Genomic DNA, 26,472 nt, shown 5'->3' with positions numbered 1-26,472 from the left:
AGACTCTCATACATTTGAACTCTGAGTACATTTCATGTTCTAAAATAGCCATAAAACTTTAACATTCTTTTAATCATAGAAAATGTAATTGGAAGCAGGAAATATACTGACTTATCTACATTTTTGTTCATGAATCTTACTCAGAATAATTATTTTGGTTATTTTACTCATTACAGAGATTTGAATCCTAAGCATTACTGAAATTATTATAATAGGATAAATAAACATTTATATCCTAGGAGATCTGGTTTTCTGATTCAAAATATAAGCTCCAGTCCTTAAAAGACCATTTTATAGGGAGATTGCACTATAATCTTTTGACCCTGAGGAGAATGGAACACAGTATGTAATGGAAAGACAACTTCTAAAAATCCATGAAAAACAAACAGTAAATATATGTAAAATTTCAAACCTTGCTGTTAGAATACTTACTGTGTAGACACTTGGTGTGTTTTTCATTTTCCAAGAACAAGAGTAGTTTTAAAATATAACTTTATAAAAATAAACACTTCAATATGTCAAAACAACAGCACTGGCACTTTTAGCAGTGGAAGTCAAGAATGTTGTATGGACTTGTCTGCATGAAGTTATTCTCAAAAAAACTTGTACATCATAAGGCAGCTGACAAGTGCATACCAGTGATGATCTATCAAAATGTTTATTAGTCTTTATCTATAAAAGCAGCAGGACTTTTGGCATGTTTATCAGTAAATCCTTATTTGAAAGACATTCCAAAAAGTGCAGTATACCAGTCTGTTGAACCTGTTCTTCAAGCTCTGAATGCAACAAATACTCTGAGACATTTTTATGCTACCAAAAGGAAATATCTCCTTCAAGAAGATTTTTTTTATAAGCCATACACATCTGGAACTGAGAAAAGCAGGACAGAACAAGGAAGATTAAGCCATTGATGCAAGCTGATGGAACAACCAAGGAAGAACAGTGGAGATGAGGGCTTTGTAACACAGAAAAGGAACTTCACACTACAGAGAAGGTTAGGAACTGTTGTACAGTCATGGCAGATATGCTATTTTTGACAGCATCTGTGAAGCTTAATAATGACAGTTTAAAAAACCAGTACCCATCCTTTCCTATCCAACTGGGTATTCCAGTGTTGCCATTCAGGCTCAGTGCAGGGAGGGGCTCCTCCCTGCCTGGCAGTGTGTGACATGGATCCCAGCACTGGCTCCAGGGGTTCACAGCAAAGGGAACATCAAGGGTTTCCAGGATGTTTCATGTGTGTAGGTCTGATGAACAACAGGAAAGAACAGCAGGACACAAAGCAGCTATTGAAGGAAAAATACTTTGAGTAACCCTGTTGGAGGATTTAGACAGCAACAGCTCCACCATTCCTTCTGGAAGGTGCATTTGTAGGTGTCAGTCATATTGCATTTCTATTTTTTTTAACTTTTCTCTTCTTTGTGGCACCAGAAGCACCACATGCCCTAATCAGAGCTGTATGAGGAAGGTGACACAGATACCACTTTATTTCTTCCTTTAAGAACAGTGGAGGTATTTCATGTCCAGGATTTATTACCTTAGAAAACCTTATTGTTTCCAGCTTGCACTTTTGGACAATCATGTAATTTCTCTATTATTCAGAGAATGATGAACTTCATGATAGAGGAAAGAGCAGAATAAAAAAAGCATTTGTCAAGCTGTTCCAAAAATCACCAATCACTCCTTAGTGAGTGTGCCTTAGACCCCTTTGTGTGAGGGGAACTGAGAAGGCACCTTAGGAAAGCCCTCGGGGCAGAAAGGATTATCATTTCTCTCAGATCTTCAGATTAAGCTGAACCTGAAATTATACCATCTGTAAAATCCATGTTCAGAATAGTTTTCAACTAAATCTCTAACTAATGACTCCCAGTTACCTTCTATTGAAGCCAGATGCTGGCAGCTCTGGAGCACAAAAACCCAAAACATGGGACAGAACTCTTTCAGCAAAAATACTCCTGCACAAATATTAAAATCAGATTATTTATGAATCTTTCTGCCTCTGGTGCAAAGTTGAAAACTGATTTATATTACCCACCTTTAAGCTAATAATAATTTTTTAACATGGGATTAAAAGATGAAGAAAAAAAGAGCAAGATTCTGTTAAAGTTTTTACAGATGGGCAAAGACTTCAGGTACCAAGCAATAAACAGTGGAAAAATATTTGCAATCATCCATATGCATGACCTACAAGTTCCATACATAATCATTTGGGTGGGCTGAGACTTTATCTCATAAGTCATCTTCTCTCTCTGGAAAGCCTCACCTCACCTGACACTGCCCTGCTGTGTCACTGATGCCCTTTTAGCAGGAACTGTTATCAATCTGTGTCCACTGCAAAAAGTGCCATAATGGTGACATTCCAGGTTAGGGCTGAACTCAGTGAAAATAATCCCACTGATGAGGGAGATCGATTTATCCATCAAACTGGGAAAAGCCAGATTTTTTTCTTCTGTATTTCTTAGCTGTACAGTGCTTAATTTCTCCTGCAATGTCTCTGATACCATCTTAAATACCTTTGGACGTACTAATTCTTTTTGTTTCCTTGTTGTAAGGATTTGATACCATAATATAAACTTAGCAGTGTTTCTGTTCACTGAGGCACTTGTTGAACAAGTGACAAATTGCTAAGGGGCACCTGAATATATCTTGAACCAGTACCCTGGAGAAATGCAGGATTACTACTACATGGAAGTTAGAATAAGTGGCACATGACACTGGATTTTTAACACTAGCTAGATTAAAACATTCCCAAAGGATTTTCTTGAGGATAGGGTGAATTTTCCTGCAAAACTATTGTACAGAACTCTAATTAGAGGCTTTTACAGTGAGTTGTTACTGTCTTTCCTAATCTGTTTTAGAAAACTAAATTAATTCCTTTTTGCTATGTGCACTATTTCTTCTAGAAATCAACCAAGACTGCTACAGGATCTAGAGTAGGAAAATCTCCCAAAGCATTATTTTCTAACATTATTTTACGTTGTTTGTTATGAATAGATGGGCATCAGAAGAGATTGAATTCACACCATTCTCACTGAAGGCATCAGCCCATTTCACTTCATCAGTGAACAAGCAACTGATGTCCTGTGTCAGGCCTGGTCTGCATTTCCTCACAGGCTAAGGCTTTTTTAAATGCAATTAAATCATTTTGATGGAGTTCAGTTACTGTGGGATAATGTCTGTCATCCAATAAACAGCATAAAATAGAGGAAAACTGAAACTGGCCAAATACTTTGAAATTCCAGTTTGATTTAAAAATTGAACTTTTTCAGGGGTTTGTGTCTTTTTTCTTTTTTTTTCCACATTTAAGTATGCATACAATGGAATAACAACCACCACCATCCCCCCCCAATATTCTTTCAGTAGAAAATGAGGTGGTTCATGCCAGACCTGCCTTATTAGAAGATGATGTTTTAGAAGATATTTGTGGTTGTAGGAGTTTTCTGCATACAAGAAAGCTGTTCATAAAACCAGCAAGCTGTAATCTGTAATGAAAATGTTCAGTGGAAAAGGATTTGAGAAGAATATTGGAAGTGGAAAAGAGGGGACTGAGGGAATCATATTTAGATCACTGAAAGTAAAGACTGCACATCAGTGATGCCTCATGAGGCTGTGAATTGACAGCCTTGTTTCAATGTACCTTTCTGTGCAGCTGTTTTCTCTGCTTTCAAAGTGGAGCAATCTTACATTTAGGTTATCTGTTCTCTTTGTAAATGTGTTTACAGCTGATGGCTCCAGTGTTTCCTGTGGAATTACGTGACAGTCCAAATTTTCCTTCGATTTATCTCACACTCTGCTCCAGATTAAAGCTCTGTCCTGCAAGCCTGCACCCTCCTCTGCTGTGCCAGAGCTTCCCTACTATACTGTGCCTATACACTGAGCAACACAACAAAATGCATATAAAACTGAGCCCTAAAGAGGAAAGTCAGCTTTATGAATCAGAAAGCAAGATATCATCCAGGATCTATTTACCAATGAAGGAAACAATTGAGAAGGTGCAGTATTAATAAAGAAAATTCATACTAATAAAAATCAGCAATTTCCTCACAGCAAATAGTGAATGCAAAGAGCACAGAAATACAGAAGTATTAATCAGGAAAGCAAAGTACAAAGAATTAAAATTTGGAGCCTGGTTTTGCTCCTATTAAAATCAGTGGTAATAATATTTTCATTCACTTTCATTACTTGAAAAATATTTTCAATAAAATAGAATCAGCATCTACAATACAATCTGCTGGAATTCTGTACAATTTCCTAGTACTTCTCTAGTAAACCAAAGATTTCAACTATTCAGCCACATATATGATGATATAAATACCATGATTTTTATCATTAATTTTATATATTTTGCAGGATCATTTATTAAACCAGTACACCCATCCAAGCCACAACCAGACAGTTTTGCCAGGCAGGTCTTCTTCCCCCCTGTCATCTTTTGGCACATGGGGATATCCTGCTCCTGTGCCTTTAAAATTTCCTTCTTGAAGAATGCCCAGCCTTTCTGGACTCCTTTGCCCTTCAGGACTGACTCTCAAGGGACTGTCAACCAGGCTCCTAAACAGGAGAAGTCCAAGGAGTCAGTTCTGCTGACCTCCCTCCCTCCTTCTGGAGAACTGAAAACTCCATTATCTTGTGATTGCTGTGCAGCCTCCAACCACCACAACACCCACCAGTCCTTTTCTGTTCACAAACCTGTTCTCAGGTTGAGCACAGTGCCTTCCCTACTTGGCTCCTTCACCAGACATTCCACACTCTCCAGGAACTTCCCAGACTGTTCCTCCTCCACTGTGTTGTATTTCCAGCAGACATCTGGCGAGTTGAAGGACTAGTAATTGTGAGACTTCTCCCTGGTGCTGGTAGAATATTTCACCTCCCTCTTTATCCTGGTTGGCCTACAACAGACTCCCACCATGATATCCACCTAGCTGGCCTTCCCTCTCATTCTTACTCACAAACACTTTCCCTGGCATTCCGTGCATCCAGCCACGTATCCCCAGCCTGTTTCATCCCATAATACAGCAGAAATGGGCTGACACTCTCATTTCTGGCCCCAAACCCCTACTACTCCAGTATGTGAAGTGATTGCATTTAGAGAGGAAATTATTCCTATTTTATTATCCTATGCTCTGGCTTTTACAGGAGACAGTAAAAAGCAGTGGGTAACATTAGGACTTACCCTCTGGGAACAATGCCCTGAGTAGCTCATAAAACTGAGCATTCAGTCAAATGCAGGTATGGAGGGTGATGTCTTAACCTGCAATTACAACAGGGCAACTTTCCTACTTTTCTTTCCCAAATGCACAGACAACAAATGCTACAGTAAGGTTTAGTTATATAGGATGACTTCAGCTGCTCTAGCAGCTGATATATCAAAACAAAGTCTGACTCATCTACCTTTTTATTTTCCTCTGCTACTGGATCCTACTGGTTGCCTTCCACAGATCTGGAACTCACTGGATTCCAGCAGAAAGTCAACCATACTGGATAATTTTCTGATAGGTTTGTGAGTTCTATCTGTTTAGCAAAGGGCCCAAAGAGCAGTGGGGTTGGCACGAGTGATGAAGCAGAGGCAGCAGAGGTAGCAGGAGTTGCCTGAAGAGTGGAGCCAGCAGAATAGAGAGAATAAGACATCTGGTTTTTCCTAAAGAGTGAGCTTACAGATAATCTCAGCAGGCTTTTATAATTTAATACACAATACATGCATTTCACCAAATGCAGATAATTCTGCTTTCCATATTCTACAGTGCTTCAAAGAAAATGAGAAAACACATACAGAATCACTTTATCAAGAAGGTAGATCTTAAAATGGAAGGATTTAGCAGGACTGTGTTATTTAATTTATAAAATAACACAGTTATAATTTGGACATATCTCTATATAAATAATTATTAAATTGAGTGTATCACAAACATTGCATCTTTTGGTTTAATTTCTATTTATGACAACTATGGTCATTTCCATCTATTGGGTTTTCCCTGTCCTAAGCCTGGTCATTTGGGGCTGACATGGCCAGCTGAGTAAACCTCAGCTTCCAGAAAAGCTGGTCCAACTGGTTCAGCCTCCTTCCTAAAAAAATCTAAAATTAAAGACGTGCTATTTTGAGTTGGTATTTATCTTACCTCACGTCTGGCCATTTGTTCTTATTTTGCCTTTCTCCATTAGATTTTGTATTTCTTTAACTATTGAGCATTTTTTGCTCCTTCGGGTATTTATACACTAAGCAGGTACTGCACAATCTTTTTAGCTCTACAAAACTAATTAACCTTTTGAAACCTTTTTAAATGCTCTAAGTCTCAGTCTGGATTTCTGGATGGCAGTGACAGCCAGATGCTCTGCAGAACACTGCCCCCAGGACATCTCAGGCACAGCCACAATGCAGTTAGTCTTGTCAACCTTTCATTTCGGTTTTTTTAACAGATCTTTAACCTCCTTTATTAACCTCTCACATTTCCGATTCAGTTGGATGGCTTTCCTTTCTCCATGTGTGGGTTGTTGGGAGGTTATTTATTTATTTCTAATTACTGCTTTCATTTCTGAAGAATAGCAAAGGCACTATGCAGGCTGCTCTTAGAACCATCCCCTCTGTATCCGTGCCAGGAGAATCCATGCTATTGGAACACACCCACTACTAAGAGGCATTCTAAAATCTGGTGTACTCTGGCAAGTCCAATCCTGGTCAGCATTATCAGGACACTGCTGCATAAACACTTAGAGCAGTGGAATTCCAGCTGATTTGGGCAAACATTAATGGAAATAAACTCTCATTGCTATGGCAGAGTTGCAGAGAGAAGGCTCAGGGTGCTGGAAGCACGGGAGTTTGGCAGGACATGGCTGGAGCTCATTGTCCACTGCTCTGACCCCCCATCACACCATGTTCCCAGGGAAACAGCCCAGGGAGAGAACATCAGGTGGTTAAACTGGAGGGGCCAGGCTTTCCTGAGGGAAGTGTGACATCCCATCAGGATACTCTAGGAAAGCAATTTAGTCACAAGCTTTCTCCTTGTAACCAGTGCACTGAAGGATTCTTACTTCTAATTTTATGCAAAACTCTGTTAAACTATTCTCAATAATTTATCTCTACTGATGATAAATAGCTTAGGGTTGGTTCCTATTTGTAAAGTAAGATATGACCAAATCAGTAAATAATGAGAAAAAGTACACAGAGAATGTGTGGACTGTGTGTTGAAAGCAAGTTGTTACAATCAGTTCAATAATGGAAAGAAAGGATGGTATCAAGCTCAAATATCTAAAAAATAAGTGACAGGAGTTAGAGAACTGAATTAATTGGAGTAGAGGAGTTATTCATTGTCTGCTAATTTTGAAGTATAATCAGGGGACACTGTCATTGGTTGACAAGTTAAAAGTTTAACTGAGCGTATTAATAGCTTTAAAAAATGCATTTTGGTACTCAAAAATCTTTCCAAAATGCAGGGTTACGTATTCAGTCTTGGCAGCACACAATAAAAAAAAAAAAAAAAAGGTTGAAAGCAGTAAAACCACAGCAACAAATGCAAATTACTACATCTCTGCAAGTGTATAGGACCTGTTTAACATCTGTGCCTTGCATTGTCCAAGACTAGCTCCAAGGACAATAGTGATATATAGGATAAGCTTATCCAAGGATTTAGTCTTTCAGCATGAAGAAAAAGGGAAATTCCCTGTTAAAGCAGAGTACAGAAAATTAAATATCAGTAAAAATACTCCTGAAAATATCAGTAGTAGGTCAGACTGAACAGCCAAATTTTTAATATCATTTAGAAATATTCTAAACAGTTTAAGTTTCTGACCAGCTACTGCTCGCCCTGCTATCTCCTTACACTGAAGGAATTGTCCATCAGATCCTTCTCCTGCCACCTTTAATCAGCTGTTAGCTCAGGACAAGCCTTCCTTCCCAGCTGTGGTAGGAGGAAGCCACAGCAGCCCAGCTGCCCTCAGAAAAAGTTTTTCCAAAGTGTCAAAATGTTTTCAGTTTCTGGATTCATCTCCCTGCACACTCCCTCATTCCTTAAAAAAACCAAAAAACAACAACAAAACAGCAAACCAACAACCAACAGACACAAGTTATCAACTTTCCAAGGCATGACTTGCCTTTCTAAGACCCTTCTCTGTTCCTGGTGTGTATTTCTTCATGAGTCTGCATATTCTATCCTAGGTCAGCAGGCTCTCCAGTTCTGTGACCTGTGCATTAGACTAACAACCAAAGATACTCTTGAAAACTGTTTTAAACAAAATTGCAAGTAACATGATGTTAACAGTAATACCTTCAATACAATTAAGTATTTGCTGTTCACCTTGCAAAGCTTTTCAAAAACAGGTACTTAGGGTTTTCAGATTTCATACAGGACTTTGCCAGCTGTAGCATTTGACTGTTTTGGTTTGTCTTTGTTACTAATCCTGTCAAACCACATAGGGCTTTTGGTATTTAAGATCACTTCCAGTTTTCTTGTTTCATGCCACACAATTTTCTTTGCTAAAGCTTCTCAAATGTTCTCTGAGTTCTTCTCTTCCTAATGTTTAAACTAGATAGTTTTAGTGAGTGAATGTTATAGGAGAGACTTGGTCACTGGCCAGCAAGAACAAGTGCTGTGGCATTTCAGGAGAAAATTTCAGCTCAGTCTTTTGTTTTCTTGCTCTCTGAGCAGTGAGGTAACAGCCCCACCAAGTAACAGTGACCAGAAAAATTCTCTTCAGCCTCCATTTCAGGATGCAGCACCTGCATCACTGGTAGAAGAGCTATTTCAGGTGACTGCTCTTCTCAGCCAGAGAGCCTTTTAAATTCACACATTAGCAATAAGACAAGGGAATACATTTCCATTAGTTATGTTTTCTAGATTATCAAACAAAGCCAGTTGTCTTCCGAGTCAGGGAGGATTCTGGACTCACCAAAAAGGATATACTGGGAACACATACTGATGAAATGTTCTAACATCATGAAAGGGTTTTGGATTGCCAACCCAACAATACAATACAGAAAGCTCAGGTGTCTGTCAAATTCCACTTGTATTACTAGAGGTAAAAAAAAATTATAGAGGATTACGTTTATCTAAAATATGGACTTGTAATAATGGAAGAAAGTTCTGAAAAATCCACCACCACCAAAACTCCTCTGAAGCTGTTTAAACAGCAAGGATCCTCCTTTGTTCCAGCATTTCTGCTTGTTTTTAAAGCTAATTGGACTCCACTACTCTCTCCAGGGCTGGTGTACCGCAGAGAGTTGTTACAGCTTATACAGCTCCAAAAATAGCCCAAAGTGGCTGTTTTTCCAGACCAGGGTGGAATTTTCATTTTCTTTTCTTTTTTTTTTTTTTTTTGTATTGACATATTCCTCCTTTTCACTGTGATTTTTAAGCAGACAACAGACTACTCACATGAGAGATGATATCAACACTTCTCTACCCACTGGGTGGGCTCAGGGTTTCTAAACACAACCCACCTCAGTCTTTTCGTGGCAGTGACACCTCACCTCGTCTGGCAATTGGGAATACAGCCACTCACAGAGACCAGAGCCAGAGAGTTACATCATCCTCCAGGCATTTGTCACAGGGGGACTTAAGCCATTCCCTGGTTACCAAAATACACTGGGAAGTTTAGTCACCTAATTCAGACAAGTCTGACAACCAGCACTGGATACCAAAGCAGACCAACACCACTCAGTAGGTCCCTTGCAGGAATACAATATTACTTTCATGCCATTTTTTCCAAAACAGGTAAAAGTCTTCATGTTGTTGTCTCCCTGAATTTCTTCCCATCAATCTCTTTTAATTAAGCCCACTGCTCTACAAAAACACTTCTTTATCTTTAGGTTTCAATCCCCCTTTGTCTTAGGAAATAATCTATTGACATTACAGAGATAAGCCTCACAGCACACTTTGCAGGCTTTTACAACCTGATCCTGGCATCTTCATCCAATCATACAATGACATTAGATGAGTCTATTTTTTATATTCCATAGTGTGACATGTTATCATATTTGTGACTTTTTTTTTTAATTGGAGGAAATAATTTAGTAAAATACAGCCAGAATTATTTGCATATAAAGTTACTGTTAGTGTCTGAAGTTACATGGAATATAAAGTTCAGGGTATGGTAATAAGTCCAAAATATGGAAAATTGCTTTCCCACGTGTTCTATGTGAGGATCTCCATATAAGAAGTGCACAATTAGAGTGAACAATGCGACCAAAAATAAGTCCTCAGACTTGAAAGACTAGGAAAAAGAACTGCAGATTGGGAGTTGATTGATCAATTTGTGTTATGTATATTTGTTATTTTACTGCTGGTTCCATATTTTAGAAGATGCATGCCTGGATACAAGTCTTCAGGCTGAAATTGTGATATAACACTGTATCAAGGCAAACTTTGATAAGGGACTATATATCTATTGTTTTCTTAAGTGAAAAAAAAAGGCAGGGTTAGAATTCCATTTGCAGAGCTGAAAGATTACAACATGAATGCTGAAGTCATGCAGGCTCTGCTCCCACACAAACCTCACTATGAAAAATCTGGAAATGGAAAAGCTTCATAGGAAACTGAGAGCACCTGAACAGTTTAGGTCAATCTTTTTCTCAGATTCCCAAGAGACTTATTTTGTCAGAAAGACCTTTGCTGACATGGTTTTTACCACTGCTAATCACAGGTGCTAAAAAGGATCTGGACACACGAAGCACAGTTTCCCCTCTGTCCTCACTGTTCTTAGTGCTGCAGGAAAAGAGCTGCCTGCCAGAAAGGAGGTTTAATACACTGTATTACTCAAAAAGCTGAAGTATCAGGAATGGTAAATAAGCTCCTTAAGTATTTGGCTTCAGGGGGAAAAAAAAGAAAAAGAAGAAAAAAAATGTTAACAATGTTGTTTACTTGATAAAAAATTTCCTGTGAGAAACAGGATTTCTGTTCAAAATGCATACAGTTAGCACATCAGAAGGCTTCCCAGTTATTACTGGATAATTGAGAGGTTCCTTTATGACCCCAGCAATCAGAGTTGCACGAGGCCAACTGCAGGTTGAACTGTTTGTTGCTGCATTGCCTTTTTTCATCTGCACCTCCTTTTTAACAAGATGCTGTCCTAAAAAAATAGCCTCAAAAAGCCTAAAATGTCAATTTTCCATTCATTTTCAATGGCTGTAAGAAAGAGAATAAAAATTATTCATTACCTGCAAGTAGCTTTCCTTTAACATCCATATTTATCAAATTATAAACTAGTATAATTTTTAGACCTTTACAACCTTTAGTTGGTATCTCCTGCACAATGTGGATCTGTTGCAACTCCTGACCTCATGAATTCTCAAGCACACATTCATGTGAAACACATTTCATTATTTACTTTATTCTTGCATCTTTGAAGAGTGTTTCTAATAGTCTCAAACCCTGTTCCAGCTGTGGACTGTAGAAGAAAATTGAAAGCCATCCATAAGAATGCAAAGCAGGCCTGACCCACAAAACTGAGTGCACAGGGCAGGTGGGGAGGCTGCAAACAAACTGCAAGGATCCTTCTCAGGGTGAGAGGCAGGAGATCAGAGAACACGGATTATTTAACATTCTCTAGCACACATTAATTTCAGAAGAAATTTAAATAAGGATGAGACACTTAGATATTAATGGGTCACTCCTCCTAAGTGCAGGATGCAACATGTAAGAAGGCAAAAAAAAAAGATCACTTGATAATTTGACATTATGAAAGGCCAGAGATGACATCTTAATATCTAATAAAAGACAGAATGGGTCAATCAGCTGCTAAGGACCATGAAAACTAATTTATTTGATAGAACAGAGAAGAATTGAGCATGGGGATATAAAAACTGAAGGCAACCTCCTCAGAGTGCTGATCAAGAATAATAATCTTGCAATAAATCAACAGCATTCCAAAGGTACTTTGCAAACCAATTTTGCCACCGTGTCAAAAGCAGAAGCAGCAGCTGTTACCCAGCTGAGTCATGCTACCCAGGTATGATGCATGGAAAGATCCAGCTATATTTATTATGCTGTGTAGGAAAAAAACCTCCAAAGACACTGTGGAAATGAAACCAGACCCAGACCACATTTGCAGATAACCCTAAATAAGCAGGAAAAATGTTGTGACAGTGACAGAAGAAAGCTCACAAGGTGGAGGAAAAAAAAAAAGAATTACAGTTTTCACTATCTTACTCTTTAGTAAGCAGCTAAATATCACATGTTAAACAGACGAGGCAAATACTGGTTTGCCCAGGTCTACAAACTGCCAGTTTAGGTGATTTTGGGCCTGCAAGGGGTGTTTACCAGAATAAAGCGTAGCAGGAGAAAGACAAAAGCCCCAGAAAAATTCTGCCTTCCCCTTTTGTAATTTGTTTTCAGGACTATAAAGTTTAACTTGTCACTTAAAATTACACTCAAAGGAAAAGTTGTCCAGGCAACTGATAGTTAGGGCATTATTTTCCTTCTCCCTTATGCACATCAGTGTCACCACAGCGATGTCACCCTGAGCAGACCTCCTGAGTCAGCCACAATCAGAACCACCATGTGCACAACTGAGCCTTCCCCTCACTTTTTACCATATTTGTCAATCATTATTTGAATGCATCTTCAGTAAAGGCAGAGCTCGTGCATAGCATTTACCCACTTCTGTCAGCAGGATCACTGAGGGGATCGTATCCCTACAGATCATTTCTCAGCTTTCACAGTTTAGAAACCAGCCAGATTTTTACACGCTCTCTCAAGCAGTAAGTTATGTTTGGCAGTGGACTGGTTTTTATTTAACAGTTCTCTTCACCATAGATACTACACCAGGAAGCATTTTAGACTCTGCAACACTATCATTTGTAGGGCTTTCCTCAGGAGTGGCAGTCTCAGTGTTGCAGTTCTGGTGATGCACCAATGTAGGTACCAATGTTGGTCCTGCATGGAGCTGCATCCATAAGGATTTTTCAAAGTATATTGATTTTCTTCCCTTTGACCTAGTTCTTTTCGATTTTTAAATCTGAAGAGCAAGGCGGACAAAGTGTACAGAATTGCAAGAAATCAACTAACTCCTAGTCAGGGTCTAGATATAAAAAAAGACATCCTTTTCCTAGTACATCTCTAAATGAAGAGAAAGAATTAGGGGCAATGCTTCTCTCATGTCAAGAGGAGGTTACTAAACAAAAATCAGATCTGCAAATCTGTTACAATAGAAGGCACTAATGTCAAGACAAGAATCTCCAGATAATGAAGTGCAAGTCCACATGTAGGACAGTGGAATGGTTCACCAAAATAGCACAGAGAAGAAAATGGAAATGCAGTTTATAAGCTGTAAAATCACACCAGAACATAAGAACAGGGAAATATTATATATGTGATAAGCTATACCAACAAAAAAGGGTCAATTCAAACAGTGCCAACAAGGACTATTGGAAATATCTTTGCAAAAATCATCTAAGAAAGAATTCCATACTCACAGAACGGCCACATGGAGACAAAAGAAAGATCTAAGCAAACTCAAAGCTACTAAAATTAGGTAACAATTTTTTTTCTTAAAATAAATTCCCCGGCCTGATATTTCTCATGACCTTCTATTACTGCTTCTTGAACTCATCACTTAGCTCCTTTCTAATAAGAAAAATCTTTGTAAAAGATTTAGTACTCATAATGCATATTTAATTTACAGTAAAATTCAAGTATTTCTGAGAAGTGTTATCAGGTTTAGGTTGGTTCAAGAACAACAGTTAAGGCTGATTAGTAACCCTCTTCCAGAGAGGACTGCCCAAACCAGATCATCAGACCTGGCTGAAAGGTCCCCTTCTGTAATCTTACTGAGATCCCATTAGAAATAAAATATAAATATAAAAATGTCTTGGACAATTTCCTCCTCAACACCACTTACACAACACACCTGCTGTGACAGAACAAGGACTCTGGAGTTCTGGAATACTCCAGGAGCTGATATTGGGGGACAAGTTTTCTACATGTTTACAGCTGAAGGTGTGTAAAGGACTACAAGAGAAGTAGCATCATTTTAAGGTTAACTTCCCAATTTTACAGCACAGATTTTAATTCTTCCTGAAAGGCAGCTGTTTTCAAGCATAAATACACACACCATGGCTTCTCTTAAACAGCACATTTTACAAGGCTGTCAAAAAAAATAAGATCAAGTGAAACCCTATGAAGTTTAACTCAGGCAACCTCAAAGTGATAGCAAACACACATTTGCATATGCAGAAGCATTTATATGTGAGCCATAGTTACTGTACTTGCCTGCTGTGAAAATCAGAGGGGAACAGCAGTAAAGGGTATTAAACAGGAACAGCTGTTCTTTGGACAGGGCAAATTTGCCATATAACCAAAAACAATCAAAGACCATTTTAAATTTTAACTTAATAACAGTTTCATTCTAATTCAGACCCAAATTTTATTACTTTTTAAAATTAATTTAATCTCAAATTCTGATTGAAAATCTTGGATAAAAAGGAGGGAAAAAAATCTTACTTTCTACTATTTGAGCTCCAAAATTTCCCAGGACCCACAAACATGGTGTCCAAATGAACCACCCCTGTAGACCAGGGTGTCACTACTGCCTACCTTTAAGTGGTGTTTGAAGGAACACTAAACCAGGTAAACATTTAGCTAAAAGGCACCTCCATTTCCCAACAGTAACCTTCAATAACTCCTTCTGTCCAGTGGAGAAAACTATCCAAATAAAGGAATCATAACTTTTGGCTTTTTCCTAAAGATTGAGGGTGAGGGGAAGGAAATCAAGGGCTGGGAACTCAGAGATTATTGCCTTGGGAGGGTAGGGAGGAGGGGGAGAAAAAAGGCCAAATGCTGGTGAGGGGGAAAGGAAGAGAAGGCAAGGAAACAAGGAGTAGAAGGTTCACTTACTGTTTGGTTATCTTCATACAGCTTCAAGTCATACCCACTCAGCTCCACACAGAAAATTATTGCTGTAACCCCCTCGAAACAGTGGATCCATTTTTTGCGCTCGGATCTCTGTCCACCCACATCCACCATTTTGAAAGTCAGCTCTTTGAAGGTGAACTTATTTTCTACAATCCCCGTGGTCATGTCCCGAGACCTCAGAATGTCTTCCACGGTGGGGATGTAGTCCAGCGCCGCGATGCGCTCCAGGTCGTTCAGGTAGTAGGCGGCGTTGTCCTCCAGGTGGTACTCGTTGGAGCGGCAGAAGCACTCCTGCACGCCGGGGTCTGCCCACAGCCGCTTCATCACCCCCAGCAGCTCTGGGGTGATCTCCCCCTTGCTCTCGGCCGGGCCCGTCAGGGCAAAGAGCTGCACGGCGTCATACGCTCTGTCGGGATTGTGGAATTCTATCTTAAGGGTGGCCAGAGCCCGGATGATCCGTGTCAGAGAGTCAATGGCGTTGTAGATAATCAGAGGTTTGTATTCCTTACAGGCCTCCAAGTTAAAGCCGCCACTGTGAATGATTTTCATCTGCTTTACGATCGTGCTCTTCCCAGAATTGCTGGTACCCAGGAGGAGGAGTTTAATCTCCCTTCGCTGGCGCTGGCTTTCAGAGCGCAGGTGGCGGTCGATCCTCCGGGACCGCCGCGCTGCCTCTTTCTCCTCAGAGCTTTGCCGACATCCCATGGTACAGCAGGCAGGTATGGAAGGGAAGGGCTGGAGATTGGCTCACTCTCTTTGCCTCTCTGAACAAAGACCTGCAGTGTCTTTCAGTTCTCGTGCCAGGTACACCGTGAACGGGAGAAAAGGTCACTTCCCAGAACCTGTTGGTCCACGGTGCCTCCAGCCACCTAATTCAGGGCCAGCAGGGGGGCAAACACATGGAGATATGCAACCACAGAAATAGTCTCTTCAGTAGATCTCATGGCACTCCCCTTGCCAGTGCATAAACTGGGGCACATTCCTGTTAATGACGGGGCTCTTCCCTCTGCCACAGTTTGTCCAGAACCATCAAATACCCCTTTCTGTTCTGCATAATTATTTGGCTGCCTTCTGCCTGAAGGTAGGGAGCCACACTGTCACCTTCTCTGCTCTAGCCCTTGTCCTCTGATCGTATTCTCTGGTTGCTGTGGTGATGCTGTGAGACAAAGCTGAAGCTCTTTTCACTGGTCCTGTACTTGTTTTGTTTCTCTTTCCCCACTTCTTCAGCTCTGTAAATCCGTGCTTTCCACCTGCCAAACAATGAGAAAAGAAATGAATGAAACGAGAGACTCCAGTCCTTGCAGCAAGCCACTCACTTTCTCCTTTTCTAGACTTCTAAACCTGTCATTATGTCAAGCAGGTGGAAAAATATGTAAGGAAAAGCAAATATCTAAAATTACAGTAAAAACACAGGGCCAGCTGAGGCTTGCAGACCTAAGAAATGTGGTTTCTGAACAATAGTAAACCAAATCTCCCTTTCAGCCTTCTGTGTTTTATTATCTAAACCTACATGAAAACAAACAGTGCTGAGCTGTGCCCCAATTTCTCCCTCAGCAAGAGCTTATGGCAGTGCTTTTCCTGCACAGTCCTGTTCCAACTGGTTTTTCTGAAGTAGAAAACAAAACAGATTCACAACTACTTTTCACAGTCTCTCTATTTATAACAATATCTTGTACTGGACAGATGTCCTCCTGAGTTTTCTTTCATCTTCTTTATTTGCACTGAACATTTAAATAACTAAATTAGGAAGCAAAGCAAGCTGATTAACTTTGCTTCATGATTTTGTAAAAGGAAGAGTTACTGATCTTTGCAGAATACAGTAACAGATCTTTTTTCCCCCTTGGAGAGCACACTGTTAAACACACTACCTGCATCCTGCTTCATCAATGAAGAGACCCTCTACTACAATAAACTTTGGAAGCTCCTTTCCATAGCCAAGCCAAGTGTTATTAAGCCTCCTCTCTTCCATTTTCAATACAGGAAATTCTGGGATACAGGAAAAGTAAACAGTGACTACAAGGTGAATTTTTCATACAAAAGCACAGGAAACTCCATCCCAAGCAAGGCTGACAAGCTTTTCAGTGACTGTTAGAGAATTATTCCTTCCCAAATTAGGGGTTAAGCCTGCTAGTTGGAACTCTGCAGAAGGCAACAGCAGGAAGCAGTTACCTCTCACAGAGGGAAAACACATAATAAATAAGTGATTGGGGATAATCTGCTTCTTTTCTAGGAAGGACTTGCTGCTCCCCCCAAGCTCTGAGCACAGTGGGCAGCAGAGTTGCAGATGTCACTCCTTCCTCACTGACTGTGGGCCCTGCCCACTCTGGCACCTCTCTTGCTCTCTGGTTTTTTGTATCCAGAGGGTCTCCAGGGAGTATTTTTACAAACTAAAATACATTGAGACACTCTCAGAGGTTGGCTTAAGACAAGTTTCAGAGTCAACTAAAGAAATAAAATTCCTACTACATTTTAATAAGTCTCTCAAATGCCATTTTCAAAGTTGCCCTAAAAGCCTTTTAGAAGTTTTTCCTGCTTGAACTTCTCGGCATTTCGATGTAGATGTGACAATGCAGTAAAATACATATTCCACACTAGCAGGAGAAGGACAGAATGATCCAAGCCAGATGTTGAACCCCTTGCTTTTGTGAGAGAAGAAATTAAACTACAACTGCTTGCAACCTCATGTACCTAACTGTCTAATTAACTATGACAATCTTACTCTGAGTTGTTCTAGTTATCCAGTCAGCACGTGGAGTCACCTCTACATGGCAGTTTGAAGTGCTGATCTGTGGTCTTTGCCTGTATGGACCACACTATAGGAACAACTGAAGCATTGTGAGTATCTTAAATTTAAAGACACATAAATCCCTTGCCTCAAATGCCCATGTACTGCTATCACCTGCTCTAAAATTCTACAAGAGAGTCTTAATATCAGCTGTCTTTTTCTTACTTCTCTTTGCAAGCCAGAAGGCCATTAGCACAAGAAGAGCAGTGGAAAATTAAAATAATGGCACATACACATTACTAGAATGGTAATTAGCACAACTTTACTTACTCTGAAGATGCAAAAAGGAAAATTCTCCCAAATGAGAAGTTGTGCTTTCTTTAAATAATTGACTTTTTTCAATGGTCACAGAATATGAAAAATTAAGAGCTGAGGAAGCTGTTTCTTAATGTAACTTTCCAGCCACGCAGACAGAATGAAATTACTGTATTAGATATCAGGCCAGATTCTTCATTTACTTGCATAAAAATTAGAGTTGGTTCCACTAATCACACTTATTCTGACACATTCAGAACATTTCAAACTGGTTTTCCTTTAAGTCCTCATCATTGGAGGCTTCATTTTCATGTCATTGATAAAACCACTTGTTGAATTCTTTATGCCATTGTCTGTGCACCTCTGTGATTACAGATGAAAAACTTTGCCAGAAGCACAAATGGGACTCCTCTTCTTTGTTCTAGTTTCATCCTGAACAAAAGGGGCTTGCTAGCAACAAGCAGCAAGAGGACAAATTCCTTCCAAAATGCACCAGTACTTAGGATAAATCTGGAGATTTTATGCCTTTATAGGACAAGCAGATCTTTTTTAAACTTCATGTTATTGGCCTTAAAATGCTTATAACAAATGGTTTGGTAGAAAGACACTTTCAAGGCAAAATTATTCTTTTCCTTCAGCTCATACATTGTATAGAGTATTTCCTACTGCAGATTTCCACAACACACTCACATGCATCATTCATGCCCCACGATGTTTTACATCTCAACTACTCTGTTTGCCATCATTAACATGTTTAACACAGAAAAAGAGGGAGTAGGATCTCCTTATTGCAGGAAGGACCAGGAGTATGTAAACATGAGTTCTACACTTGAATTTCCTTTTTTTTAGCTTCTAGTCATTCCTATTGCACACATTGCAATGATATTTGGTTATCACTATTTCAAGTAGTAATATAATGAGGTGATCACATTGCTTTGTAAAGCAGAGTAGTAGACACTATTTTCAAACAGTCACTACAGTAAGAAAGTTTGATTTATTTGAATAAGCTTTCCCATGGACAGTGAAAAGATCTTCCACAGTCATAGTCATTACCTTTTACAATTCAGGAAGATAATAACTCCACAAACTATTACATTACTAGAGTTTACTGTCCTGGCTACATACAGATGAACTGCCTCTCACCAGGTTTACTTTTTCTTGGAATACACTCAGAAAATAAGGCTGTCCAGAATTTGTTCTGATTCTGATTTCATGTTAAACATGCAAGTGTTTCCTGGCTGTAAGCTTCTAATTAGTTAAGAGTCTTTTCAGTTACTCTAATGGAAAGCCCTGTTCTTCCTTTCACTGTGCACACTTGTCTAAAGCTTGTTTAAAGAAATCTCATTATTTGAATGACCAGATTATACTGTAAATGTGTATCTAAACTAATACATCTGTCTTCTACTGACAACTGAAGCTGCTCAAAATGTTAAGAAAACATACTTGTTAAATCTCATGACATAGATGGGCTGTCTTGTGATTAGAATGGGTTGTTTTTCCCCCAAGATAAAATTAACATGCCCCCAGCCCTGAGCTAACAGTGATTATTTCCATTATCAGAGGAGTAGGGAATGCTACATGGGTAATTTCTGGAGTGGGAAGGATGCTTGAACAAAATGCTGCACTGGTTATCACATCAAACTGTTGAAGCCCATTTACCTGAGCAGGCTGTTTAGTGCCAGCATGTTCCTCTGGCCACCCATTCATAGCCAATAAAACCAGTCTTTATTGTTGCTTTCTGATCAAGGCTTGCTCTTTGCCCCCACCCATCACTCCTGATCCCTCTGCTCTGTGTGTAATCATAAGCACACACCTCTTTTCTCATCGTGTTCCCGAGTAACAGCAGCCAGGGGAGGGGAGGGATAGGGAAGGGGAATGACACACCACCACAATTCAGTTGTAAACACTTCCATAAGGAAAGATCCAGGTACTGTCTCTGGATGCATTAAACTACTGACATGTCATCGTGGAACACAGAGTTACAGAACCTGCCTTGAGAGATGTTCCCCCCTGATCCTGCAGAAAGGAGCTGGTTCCCAGGCCAAGAATAAAGCCAAGGGCTGTGACTGTCACAGGCAGCACAGCACTGTGCATACTGTGTGCTGCTGGCAGCAGGAATTTCAGCTGGAATTGTCGGCACAAAGCTGTATTATCCCTCAAATGCCAGTGGTACCAGTAGTCTGATAATTTAGCTTCATGACCACCAGCCCACACACACACACAGAGCTTTGGGAGCCTAATCTTATTTGGGTCTTTACCATATTTTCATCCCAGTAGCCAGATGATACATATAATTTTTTCCCCAGTAGTACTAATTTAAGAAAACAAAGTGAAGTTGAAAAGGTTGCAGCAAGCTTTCCCCAGCAGATTTGGTTACAGTTGCTGGCAATCTTTGCTAATTCAGGACTGATATTCAATTCAGTATTACAGAACATGCACTATCAGAGGAAGAAAGCAAAACCTTACCCAAGCTGTACTTTCCCAGCTCATTGATTCCGATCACTTCTTTCTCCTCACTTATCCCAGAGTCTAAAGGTGTTGGACCCGCCTGTTCAAACACGTGCCCGTGTAAAAGCAAAGGCAAGTCAATGTAGGCAGAAGTGGCACAGGACACGTCTCAGACTTACAGGTGTAAGCCAACCTGCTGGAATCAGTCCCTAATGATTGTACACATCCACTGAGGGTTCCTGTACTTTAACAAAACCTTATTTCTGCAGGTTTAAACTTTCAGTCACTTCTTGTGCTATAAACCAAAGAGAAGACACGAGGGACTGTGATATATCAGGAAATACCCAAGGTAGTTTACTCAGGAAGAAGTCAAGTGCTCTACTAAGCAGGATTTTCTGGTTGGGTTTTTTCTGAGAGAGAATGAGGAACTGAGGCTTAAAAGGAATAGGAAAATTGGTCCAGATTTTTGAATCCAGGAGAGCAGCCAGAAGGAGTCCCAGACATTCATGCATTAGAAATACAAGGTTGAAATAAATTCACAGAAATTAGTTTACTGTTTAATGCATGGTGATTAAAGCCCATTTATTATCGAATAAGGTTGTTTTAGAACTGGCCACAGACATTACTGACATTCTCTTTAGACAATCATTGAAATTTGAAAGACAAGGAAGGAAAAATAAAGCATTAATACCTAAAACACCTGATAGGTATTTAAATCATGATCTGTTTTAGCAACTCAACCAATACATCACAGTGACTGATCCTTGAACAGAGCCACAGATACACCAGTTCTGTTCTGAATTGTGTTGCTGAAAACCCAGAGCAGTGCCAGGACTGCCCAGGGAGCTGCTGGTGCTTCCCAGCGCTTTCACTGAGCCCAGACTCTGCCACAGCAGCCAGTTTAGAGGTGACCTTTGGACTTCCCTAAAGAAGCATTACAAGAACAAGAATATTACAGAGGGTCTAACAGTGGGTGTGCAAAAATCCTGGCTGCTGGACAAGGGCGAGAAGAACCAACACCCAGAACATCTGCTTTAGGGACACACAAACATCAGACTCATTTAAAAATGTGTAGTCAAGCACCAAACAAAAGGCAGTACCCACTGAGTGCTGTGTAAGCACCTCGGGGGATGACAGTGGTGCAGGTTATGTCTTCATTAGAGTTGCTGTTTAGCTTTCATCATAACCCTTATGTGGGTGATTCAAGAGCTGACTCCCATACCACAGGGCTGCTGGTTCATTGATCTTACAGAACCTAAGGAGATTATTTTATTACATAAAGAAAAGCACTGGTAAACATTGGGTTGGTCATGAATATGGTGGCAAATTTCACATCATCATTCAACCTTATTGCACACTACTTATGAAAGATAAGGACATTTTAGTAGTTATAGCAAAACAAAGTTAAAGAAGGACTTGACACAGGGTAACAGTGCAGCCTTGTAAAAGAAAGTTTCTCATCCTGTGTATAAAAGGTCACATAACAGAGCAAAACCATGCTTGTTTTAGGCTGTTCCAGTGACAGGTACAAGCTAATCAGAATCTCTGTAGCGAGAACATGAGAGCCTGGTACAGATAAGAGTGTCCTGAAGACAGGAAGTTTATTTAATGTGATAGAGAAAAGAAGCCAGTGCAGATCCAAAGATTGAAGCTCGAGGCCAAGCAAGAAGCAAAGAAAAGACACTTCAGTAAATTGGAAATCATGGAAACAACAGACAAGTTTTATCTGTGATGACGTGTAAGAAAGCATCTTGGAGATTCTAAACAGAAATATATCACAATTGTTCTGGTTTTGTGTTTTCAGAAAAAGAACCAGACGAGAGGCAAAAATTAAGGCAAAGAAGGGGAGAGTAAAGTCACAGAAGTTAGGTAGGATTTCTAGGGCAAACTGAATGGTATGTAAACACAGGAAGTGAGAAATTCCTGTATCCATGAGAAGAAGAGGGAAGAGACAGCAACAGAGGAAGGAAAGATGAGGCGAGAAGAGCAGATGGGCACATCTTACTATATCACACTGGCAGAAAATCAGAAATCTGCACACAGAAGGGAAAAAAAAAGACCAGTGGGAAAAGATTGAGTCAGAAGCTGTAAGGATGGGTCTGCACATATGGAATTTAGTTACACTAGGAGGAAAAAAAGAGGAGAGAATAAATCCATAGTGGAAGAAGTCCCCTTAATCATCAGACATCAGAAGAATGGCTATGCTAGAAAAAGGACACTGTTGAGAGTGAAGCAGGACTGTAAAGTTGGCAAGACAGACCTTGCAGGGAGAGGCAGAGCAAAAGGTTTTGGAAGGAGGAAAGCAAAACAGAAGAAACTGTTTCAGTAGAAGCAACAAACACTGAACTCCCAGAAAGGCTTGGTGAGAGCTTGGGGGAAGAGGACTGGCAATATGATAGTTAAAGTTGGGAACTAAGCAACAGAGAATGAGTAATGTTTCACAGAGAACAAATCAAAGGAACCTCAGTGAATGGAAAAACAGAAAAACAGCCATAGATTGAATGAGTTTGCAGGAGCAGCAAGTTACCAACAGGAGATAAAGGCAAAGAAGGAATAGAGAAGATTCACTGAAGAGAGAACAGCATAAGGGAGTTCCGAGACAGCAGCTCAATGAAAGCATGAGAGGAAAGAGCAACATGATACAGGAAGAGCATCAAAGAGTGGTCCAAATGGAAAAGAGTAGGAGAGGAAGGCAGGACAGTGAAAGAATAAAGCCAGTAATTCTCATGATGGTCTAACTTGGAGAAGGAAAAAGAAAACTTCAGCAGGTTTGTCAGGTTATCAGCCTCACAAGAAGACAGAATCACAGATTAAAATGCTGTTCCTAATATAAAAAGAGAAAGAAAGGAAGAAGTAGTGTGGATATCAATATAAAAGGCAGGGCTATCACCAGGGATTAATTTGGTAGGTAGGGTAGACAGCAATTTCCAGCCCTGGGCCACACATAAAATTAACCATAGGAGCTATGTCAGAAAGCATCTACATCAGAACTGTGGATTTTCTAGGTTTCATTTAAACAACTCATATTAAACATGATTTTATCCACAGAAGGGAGATGAGCAAAAGAAGTATTAGACTGCAGTCCAGGGCAAAAAAACAAATCCCAAGAGGGTAAAGAGAATCCACCATGTTCTCAGAAATGTGACTCATGGGAGAGGACTTGGATGCTACCAGGCACAGATTAGAGCTGCAGCCCACGCCTGGTCTTATTCTGCTTCTCTTTTGAAATTCAGAAGCTTTGACAGTCGTACAATCCTGCTGCATGCAGGAGCTTCAGCAGGTACATCTCAGACAGCTGAGCCCTTGTTGGAGTTCCTCTCTGATTCAAAGGACCTTTTTTTATAAGCTGAATATGAAGGAAGTTACCCACGTTCTGGTTTTGATATGAAATTGCTTTGTGCCCAATCCAAACCACAGATACCCATCTACTTCCCAGACATAACTGCAACCACCAACATTTGAGTACAGTATTGTACAATGGTGAATAAGTTCCCGGTTTCAAAAGCCAAGCCAAGACATTTTTTACAGCATTTTGCCATCTGGATAAAGTTCTGTACAGACCTATAGAAACTAAGTTCCTTTTCACTCACAGTAAGGCAAAAAGGCCTTTGTATCTGATGCATCAACTTCTTCAGCTACCATTTTTCCTCCACTAACACCTCCCCCTGAAAACAAAACAAAACACCAACACAAAACCCCACCACCCACAAACTGCTGCTGCCATAAAGAACCCAACATCCTTTTGAGGTTTAGCAGCTTCTAGGATTTCTCTTCGGTCTCTCCTTCCCGATTCCCTCTCTCTGGAGGGTGATCACACCTTCCTCACACCCCAGCTGCAGTTGCTGCAGTTCCACACCCACCACCACAAGCCAGAGGGATCCGAGTCACTCCGTGCTGGCTCCCAACTAGAGATTAGGAGAGGCTTATGTTGAACTGAACATTAGAGAACACTGGAGTGGTTGAATTCCTTTCATCAGACTTTGAAAATGTCTCTTAATAAGCAAGTTAGTTGGGGATGAAATGCAGGTTAAACTATCTGAAGAGACTGAAGGCCTGATTCATCCAGAGAACAAAGCCAGAGCAGCAGTGCAACCATCTCTAGCAACATTCTCAGAGTGTTTTTCCTTACTCACACCCTGAAGATTTAAGTTTCTTAAGTAATGTTAGGTTTTTCCTCTTATTCAACCTTATTTTTAGTCCTGAGATGAAGAATATTTCTGTGTGGCACTAAATGAGACTGCAATATGAGCTAGAGGAACTTAAACAGTTGTGGTGAAATGGCAGCCTGTAAGTGACACTTTGGGGTATTCATAGTTCTTCCTCATCAGAAACAATGACAGTGGTATTTGTTAAGGGAAAAATGAGAATAAAAACATCCCAAACCCTGTGAAGTGCTGTGGCTCTGATCCACTTACCACAAAAAGTAGTGGGTTTGTACTTGAGTGGGTTTTTAATGTGCCTGTATCCGGTTTTGAACAGGACAAAAATAAACATAATGTGTTTAAAAACACTGCAAGCAGGATACTAAGTGCCAGCAATGGAGATGGTTTTACTGATGAAAATTTAGTGCATGGTTCATACTCTTCTTATACACGAATATCTACGCTGAGAACTCTTGTCAGAATAGATAAGAAATGGAATAGTTTAACTTTCAGCTGCCCATTTTTCTCTGATCTTGTCCTTACTGCGTTATGAGGAGATACTGAAGGGTCAGTCTCATTGTTTTAATACTGATTTCCCTGTTATGTGCACATGTTCCAAGCCTGGCTTCTGCTGTATTCACTATGTGTGCTTGTTCATAAGTCTCATCAACCTTAGAGGAACAGAAGCCAAATTTGAGCACATACATTTTGAGTCATACTGTGACAAAACTCGGTCAGGATGGCTTCACATGTTCATAGGGCTACTGCAATTTTGTCAATATTGTGGATCACTTTCATATCATTCCAAGAATAGATTTTTGTGTATAAAGCAAACATAAACCAGTAGGTTTTGTATATTGGTTTATATGAATTGTTTTTAAAACAGATAGGTAACAAAATGAGCTGCTAAATCTAAGTCCATCTTTTGAGGAAGCCTGTGTGGATGTTGAATCTGGTATTTAACATGGGAGTACCATGACTTAGATCTAGCTGGGCAAAGTTGTTATTTTTCAGCCTCAAGCAAGTTTGCAAATAGTTATTTTTTCCCAAACCTGAAACAAATAAATGATACCTGGATTTATTTTTGTTATTAGAGATAAATCAAAATCCAATACTTTTTCTTGATCCTGTGTTATTTTTCAGCTGTGCACTGGTAACTGTACTACTACTGGTACTATTAGCAGTTGTAGCTTCAAATTTTGTTACACATACTGATGATTTTTTTTGTGTTTCATTAACCCTGAAGTACTTTTTTGTGTACACCTCTGTGTGTGGAGAGAGAAGGGAAGGAGGGTAATTACTGCTCCTATTCAAGCTGTGTTGTATGTAAGGGCATTTTCACCATTCAGATATTTTCCCCCCAATCACAAATTTTTTATTCTCTATAGTCCTGCAAACTTCCTAGTCATGCAACCAAAATTTCTATATTTTTACTAATCCCTTAGCCCTTTGATTCTGTCTGCAAATAATTTGTCTCTCCTATTGTACAAGTTCTCCTTTGCTGAGGTCAGAAGAGTTTCCCTTTTGTATCAGCTCTCAGCTAGAATCCTCTTCCCTTCTTTAAGGCACACAGTTATCAGCTCACCATTTTGTGACCCTTACCATTTCGTTCATTTTGTTCCAAGTAGGCTCTTGAATCAACCATTGAGAACTGACAGGTTCATTTATCATACTACACACATGATCTACTGCTACTGTTAAGAGTAAAACCCCCAAATTTGGCAGGTTTTCTTCTGCCTGAGGATGTCCTAAGAGCTCAAGGGAGAGCTTTGCTAACCAGCCAAACACACAACACTACCCTCACAGCACAGGTTTAGCAGCAGCATTTCAGATGGCTGCTCTTTTGTTCATTTTACTCTCAGTGACATCTCTTCATGACTCAAATAGCTGTGGCACTAAAATTATCTTAAAGCTGAAAGGTGCTAATCGAGCCTTTAGTTTATTCATTATTCAGCAATGGATCCTTAGTTATTCATTTCTCATATTACCAGGAAAAAATACT

The 26,472-nt window shown here is 39.9% G+C and overlaps 2 protein-coding genes across 4 annotated transcripts in view; one reads left to right on the top strand and one right to left on the bottom strand.

The window, feature by feature from the left end:
* The window catches only part of RSPH14 (radial spoke head 14 homolog), a 76,475-nt gene that overhangs the window by 23,506 nt on the left and 26,497 nt on the right, over positions 1–26,472 (top strand). The gene's annotated exons all lie outside the window — the stretch shown is intronic.
* GNAZ (G protein subunit alpha z) overlaps positions 1–26,472 on the bottom strand; it is a 52,875-nt gene that overhangs the window by 16,172 nt on the left and 10,231 nt on the right. For both annotated transcript variants that reach the window (XM_051805360.1, XM_051805359.1), the window contains one exon: positions 14,823–16,090. In XM_051805360.1, coding sequence (XP_051661320.1) covers positions 14,823–15,545 — 723 coding nt within the window. In that variant the 5' untranslated portion in view covers positions 15,546–16,090. The remainder of the gene's footprint in view (positions 1–14,822; positions 16,091–26,472) is intronic.

This window comes from Manacus candei, unplaced genomic scaffold (assembly GCF_025592945.1).
Source record: "Manacus candei isolate 608988 ecotype Guabito, Panama unplaced genomic scaffold, ASM2559294v1 h1tg000064l, whole genome shotgun sequence".
NCBI lineage: Eukaryota > Metazoa > Chordata > Aves > Passeriformes > Pipridae > Manacus > Manacus candei.
The sequence above is the reverse complement of the archived record's forward strand: the minus strand, read 5'-3'. Positions and strand labels throughout refer to the sequence as shown.